At 43.2% G+C, this 6,861-nt stretch overlaps 1 protein-coding gene across 6 annotated transcripts in view; it reads right to left on the reverse strand.

Moving 5' to 3' along the window:
* The window catches only part of LOC107676854 (intersectin-1-like), a 64,857-nt gene that overhangs the window by 25,576 nt on the left and 32,420 nt on the right, over positions 1-6,861 (reverse strand). For 5 of the 6 annotated variants that reach the window (XM_016471542.1, XM_016471547.1, XM_016471545.1 and 2 more), the window contains exons 12-15: positions 4,574-4,836; positions 4,337-4,486; positions 2,977-3,117; positions 9-74 (exon numbers count right to left, since the gene is read on the reverse strand). In XM_016471542.1, coding sequence (XP_016327028.1) covers positions 9-74; positions 2,977-3,117; positions 4,337-4,486; positions 4,574-4,836 — 620 coding nt within the window. Of the gene's footprint in view, positions 1-5; positions 75-2,976; positions 3,118-4,336; positions 4,487-4,573; positions 4,837-6,861 lie in introns of all 6 variants that reach the window. The other variant, XM_016471544.1, reaches the window with a different exon arrangement.

The following is a 6,861-nucleotide window of genomic DNA, read 5'->3' on the forward strand; positions in this document are numbered from 1 at the left end:
TGCTGAACCTGCTTCAGCTGGTCATTCAGACACTGTTTGTCAGGAATCAACCGACTCAACCACTGCTGAGACTCCTGATGGGGACAAAAGAGAGAGAGAAAACACATGAAATATTCTGCTTACTTTCAACAGAGCTGTCACAAATCAAGCCTCTGTGGCTCCCTCCGATCACCACCAGAGGGAACCGTCACCGGAGTACTAACTGTTCTTAAGGACTTCATTTCCCTCGTTTGGCAGTGGCAGCATTAGACAGGCATCCTTTGGGCTCCGGCCGGATTCAGTTCATCACAGAGGATTTATCCCTACGCACAGGGGGATTTATCTCTCCACACTGAGACGATCCGTTTATTTGTTTTCCAATCCCCTCAGACGCCCATTATCCTGGGACTGCCCTGGCTCGAGAAGCATAACCCGTGTATTTCCTGGTCCAAGAAACAGATAACTCAGTGGTCTGAATCCTGCCGCCAACATTGTCTGAACCTGACTCCCCACGAGACAGAAAATAAGCCCATCACTGCACCCAAAATCCCCATGGAGTACCAAGATTTAATCGAGGCTTTCAGCAAAACTAAAGCGTCACAACTACTTCCCCATTGTTCAAGTGACTATGCTATCAACCTTCTATCTGGTTCACATCCCCCCAAAGGCCGAGTTTTTCCCCTGTCACAACCCGAGTCTGAAGCCATGAAATCATATATCGAGGTGGAATTAACTAAGGGCTTCATTCGACCATCCACCTCACCTGCTTCAGCCGGATTCTTCTTCGTTAAAAAGAAGGATGGAGGTCTTCGTCCTTGCATTGACTACCGTGGTCTCAACGAAATCACTATCAAATTCCGTTACCCCCTACCACTAGTCCCAGCAGCCTTGGAATAACTGCGGACGGCCAAGTATTTCACCAAGCTTGACCTTCGCAGTGCTTACAATCTCATCTGTATCCGGGAAGGTGATGAATGGAAGACGGCCTTCTCTACTACATTTGGGCACTACGAATATCTTGTTATGCCGTTCGGGCTGTCCAACAGTCCTTCTGTATTTCAAGCATTCATCAATGATGTGTTCCGAGACATGCTAAATCGTTGGGTCATCGTATATATAGATGATATCTTGATCTACTCGGACTCCTACGAGGATCATGTCAAGCATGTTCGTTCTGTTCTCCAGCGTCTCATTACCCATCAACTGTATGCCAAGACTGAAAAGTGTGAATTTCACCTGAGCACGTTATCATTCCTCGGGTATGTGATCAGCTCGGGAGGGGTAGCCATGGATGACAAAAAGGTGCAATCCGTTGTTAAATGGCCTCAGCCTGCCACTTTAAAGGAGTTGCAACGCTTTCTGGGATTTGCTAATTTCTATCGACGATTCATTCGCAGTTTCAGCACAATTGCAGCACCCATGACATCGATGATCAAGAGGGGGAGACAGCGTCTCGTCTGGACACCGGCCGCCAGTTCCACATTCCAAGAACTTAAGGAGAGATTCACCACCGCTCCCATCCTGCATCATCCCGATCCTGAACAGGAGTTCATTGTGGAGGTGGATGCTTCCAGCACTGGTATCGGCGCTATTCTCTCTCAGCGACATGGTACTCCTCCTAAACTGTTCCCTTGTGCATTCTTCTCTCGCAAACTCAGCTCCACAGAGCAGAACTACGATGTGGGCAATCGAGAACAATGGGATATCATGACGGAGATCACAGAGGCCCAAGCCACCGATCCACCACCAGACGAAAGCCCACCTAATCTCACTTACGTGCCGCGTGCCCTGCGTCAAAGAGTAATTCAATGGGTTCACTCGACTCCCAGTTCATCCAGGTATCGCCGCCACTGTACAGCTACTCACCAATCGCTTCTGGTGGCCCACTTTACAGACAGAGACTATAGCATACATCCGGGACTGTTCCACATGTAATGTAACCAAACCCTCTCACCAACTACCTGCAGGCCTCTTACAACCTCTACCCATTCCACAAGAATTCTCGTCGCCGGGGCAGGTTAATCCAGTATCTAGTGGACTGGGAGGGGTATGGTCCGGAGAAGCGGTCCTGGGTCAACGCAGAGGACATTCTAGATCCCTCTCTTACCACTGACTTTCATAGGACTCACCCGGATAAACCAGCCCCGAGACCCCGTGGAAGACCCCGGCATCGTCTGCCTCCTCGCGTCAGGAGCCGCTCGCAGGGGGGCTCTGTCACAAATCAAGCCTCTGTGGCTCCCTCCGATCACCACCAGAGGGAACCGTCACCGGAGTACTAACTGTTCTTAAGGACTTCATTTCCCATCACCCCATGCCTGAGACTGATTACCTGCACAGGTGCTTATCATTATCATGACTATTTAAGCAGTGCCTACCTTACCCTCGTTGCGAAGTCTTGTTTTTGCTACTGCTGACATTTCTGAGCGTTTATACCTTGTTTGATTACCTGTTGCCTACCTGGATTGTCTAGACCCATCTGATCGTTCCTTGTTTGATTACCTGTTGCCTACCTGGATTGTCTAGACCCGTCTGATCGTTCGCTGCCTGCCTCTTTGACCTTGCACTGCTATTGGATTTACTCTCTTCTCTGTCTGCCGTCTGCCTCGACCCTTTGCATGGACTCAGGTTATGATTCTGCCTTGCCTACGTTACCCCTGTATACTGTTGATTGAACTTTGCCTGTCTGGTTGTTAATAAAGCTGCACATGGATCCCAACGTCACTGAATCCTCATTACAAGAGCAACATAAAACTGATTATCTTATTGTGCATAATTGTAGATGAACAAAATATGCATAGTCTAACGCACTTGTTTTTTCCTGTGAGGGGTTTAAACTCCCTCTTCTCTTTCACACACTCAAAAAGACCCCAAACTGGAGAGTAGAGACTAATTCAAATGATACCAATGCTGAAAGGATGCTGATGATGCCTCTGTAAGAGGCGAGTGATAAGAAAAAAAGAGAGAAATGAGGATGGAGAGCAGGGAAGAAATGAACACCTGCAGCTGCTGTTGCAGGCTGGTGATCTCAGCAATGCGGAGCTCTCGTGTCTTATTGGTGCTCTCGATCTCGTGCCTCTGAGCCAAGAGACGGAAACGAATGTCCTGCAGTTTACCCTCCAACTGTGACTTCTTATCATTCTAGAGAAGAGCCACAAAGAACAACAGATGTCAAACTATTAAACTCAGCATCAGATTAACTTTGGTTTAATATGTATAAGGGACCACTCAAACAGATTAAAATTCTGTTTGGTGCTGCTGATAGTGCAGAAATCACGAAAGGCAGCTTTAAAATTAGTCTACATGTCTTTTTTAACTGGCTTATTAAAGGGATAGTTCACCCAAAAATGATAATACGTGCAGAGGAAAGTACGCACATGTGTCGTGATACTCTCCAAAATGGCTAGGGTGACGGGGAGAAGAAGAACTGTAGAGTCGTTATTTTTGTTTTCTTTGCGCACAAAAAGTATTCTTGTAACATCGTAAAATTACGGTTGAACCACTGATGCCACATGGACTATTTTAACAGTGTCCTTGCTACGTTTCTGTGCCTTGACCGTGGTAGGACCCTTGCTGTCTATGGAGGATCAGAAAGCTCTCGGATTTTATCAAAAATATCTTAATTTGTGTTCCGAAGATGAACGAAGGTCTTACGGCTTTGGAACGACATGAGGGTGAGTAATTAACGACAGAATTTTCATTTTTGGGTGAACTATCCCTATAATGTGATTACATCTGATGTATGACCAAGCCTATTTAAATCTATTATGGAAGAACACTATATGGAAATTTTATTTTATTTTTTTCAAGCATTGGTCATTTCTGAGATTTTGGACAATTCGGCTTTTTATAAAGTGTTGTGTACTAATGTAAAGAAAATATCAAAAATATACTTTTTTCATTTTTTATTTTATTTTATTGTACTATTATCTATTAACATATGTAGATTTCAATTACAATACTTATTTTAAGGCTGTTTTGTCAAAATGAGTTTTTTCCTAATACACTGAGCCAGAAATCTTTACTTCAATAGCACTGACACGCAGCATCAAACTCTATACCTATCCATATTCTGAAGGTTTTTACAGAGGGGTTTGTTCATGTATCGTTCACCTGATTTTATTCCTAAAAACATGGCTGTATTTTCTGATTTATGTATTGGTGATATAAAGAGATATCCAAAATTCCCTCTGTTAAAACCTGTAACGTATGCAAATTAGTGCATATTTAATTAGATAAACTTGTGTGCATTTTTTTAATCCACGGAGGAAGTATGGTCATATCTACCAGTTAACACTTTTACCCTATTCACCTGGACTGTCTTGACTTAAAACATTAAAGTGCATGGAAATGCATGTACCAGAGCCTCCAGTTCAAACTCGAGCGTTTTCTTGCGTGCTTTGAGCAGGACGATGTTCTCCTGCTCTCTGTTTCTCTGGGTGAGCAGCTCCTGTCTGCGTGTTCTCTCCCATTCTAACTGCCGCTGACGCTCCAGCTCCCGCTTAGCAGCCTTCACACACAACACACACTCAAGAGGTTACAGATGATGCTGATAGTGTTTAACATGCACTGAACTCAAGAGAATTTTTGAACTCACCTCTCTTCTCTCTATCTCCTTGCGTCTCTCCTCCTCCCTCTGTCGCTCCAGCTCTCTCTGTCTCTCCAGTTGTTTGTCCAGCTCCTGCTGTCTGCGTCTCTCCTGCTCCAGTCGTTCTCTCTCCTTCCTCTCTTGCTCCTCTTTCTCCAGCGCCACCAGTCTCTCCTGCTCTTTCCTCTGCTGCTCCAGCAGCGCCTGCCGACGTTTCTCCAGCTCCAGGTTTCCACGCTCAAAGTTCTCTCGTTTCTTATCCTCGAATGTGACTGATGGGAAATACGGAAACAATTTACGGAAAGACAGATTTTTACATTTAAAACAAAGTAGCAACCTTTGGCACTCTTTTACACCTAGCATGTGTTTATGGTGATACACTTGACCACATTAAAAGCCACATGTAAATACACACAAACAGTGATTGTATTGAGATCACTGAAACCAGTTTCAGAAGTTGTCAGAACAGGTTCTGACCACATTCAATGAAAATGTTAATGCATTTTGTTAACTAGGTTGCTCTACACATAAAACATTAACTGTCATTTTGACAGGCTGGGCTGTAAATTTTCTATCATGCCCTACCTTTATGTCATCTTGTGATCTGGTCAAATAAAAGAACAATATCTCATGAATTATTCCACTGAACAACACTTGCAATTTCTCATTTTGTCTCCCCAGACCTTCACTCATATCTCTCTCAGGATGCTTTATTTTGAGAGGGGAGCGTTAAAACTTCTTTTACCCATTTTATACAATTATATATTGTATTATATACAATGGCCATGTTTCTAAAGGTAAAACTAACCAGAAACTAGGGATGGGTCACGATTTTCGAATATTCGATTAGTTGATTTAATTATAGAATATCGAATAGGTTGTGTGATTATTGTCTTTAAAAAAATCTCCCCATGTTTTCCGTGCTGATGCGGTGGTGACACATGCATGTAAGCAGAGGGTGGTGCTGCCAATAACGCACCTAAAAGCTGCTGTCAAAGACAACAGGAGAACACATTGTCTCATCCGCACACTGTAGACTTGCGTGGCATAAAAAAAGACTTGCATAGCATATAACGGTTACAGTAACTTGGGACGATGTCAAATAAGAGTTCTGTGTGGACCACAAACTCCCCCAACTGGGTTAGAGGTGTGGCTGAATCCGTATTCAGAAAGGCGCGGTAAACAAATAACGCGTTCTACGGAGCCACTAAAGGGACATGGTTAGCCGCTTGCTAACGGTAGCCTGTTACATTACAGTACATAACATTTCACTTACCACAAAAACAGAGTAAGGAGAGATGACTGATAGGATGATGGCGAATGATTTGCAGATCCTGAGCACCACTGACAAACATCTAATCTTGTAAAATGTGTGGTAAGTAACGTTACTGCCGAGTGCTGCTCCGTACGTACGTGATCGCAAATCTCGAAAATGAAAGTAAAAAAGCGCACGTTCAAAAGCGATTTAAATGCCCCGCATATTAATAACGGCTCCCTGATGCCAGCAGTTTATATACAGTATGATTACCCAACGATATAATTGCGACAAGATATTGAAGTATATTTTTCCTCCCATCTCGTATCTATTTCCTTTAGGGGTTCCATTTTTTGAAATGGAAATGTCCTAGCCGTAGGAGCAGTTCATTTATGCTAATTGACGGACTGTTATGTTAATAAGTGCCGTCATTCGGTTGTGTTTATTATATTAATATGTTTCAGCACGTTACAATCATTATATGGCTTGAGTTAAGGTAGCCTATCTTCTGAATTAAACAGTTTATCATACAGATTGAAAGTGTGAATCCCGTCTCTCTCCCTCTCTCTCAGTTTATGGGTGTTTGTGCGTACATGCGGGAGAGGGGTGCGATTTTCGAATAATAATCGAATAATACCCTGCTATTTTCAAATATTATTTTTGCTTGGAATGCCCATCCCTACCAGAAACCTGGTATTCTATAAGCCAAAATGAGGGAAGGCACTTTGAATTAGCCATTAATGTTTTTAAAAATCAGTAAACGGCGGAACATTTACAATTAATGTAGCCTAATATGTAAGCGATGGTTTCCATTTTATATGGGCAAGTGGTATCAGATCTCACAACGAATTGCACTGCAAGACGTAAATGCAAGTTAAAGAGCTAAATCCAGTTAAAGGGGTCATATGATGTTGCTAAAAAGAACATTATTTTGTGTACCCAAAAAACTTGCGTTTGAATCGTCAGTGGCAAATTCGTTAAATATAAAAAAAACGTACTTACAGTCTGTGAGTCAGAACAGCCGGCATTGTAGTCTACTCTA

Source organism: Sinocyclocheilus anshuiensis, unplaced genomic scaffold (assembly GCF_001515605.1).
Source record: "Sinocyclocheilus anshuiensis isolate Anshui unplaced genomic scaffold, SAMN03320099.WGS_v1.1 scaffold2166, whole genome shotgun sequence".
Lineage (NCBI taxonomy): Eukaryota > Metazoa > Chordata > Actinopteri > Cypriniformes > Cyprinidae > Sinocyclocheilus > Sinocyclocheilus anshuiensis.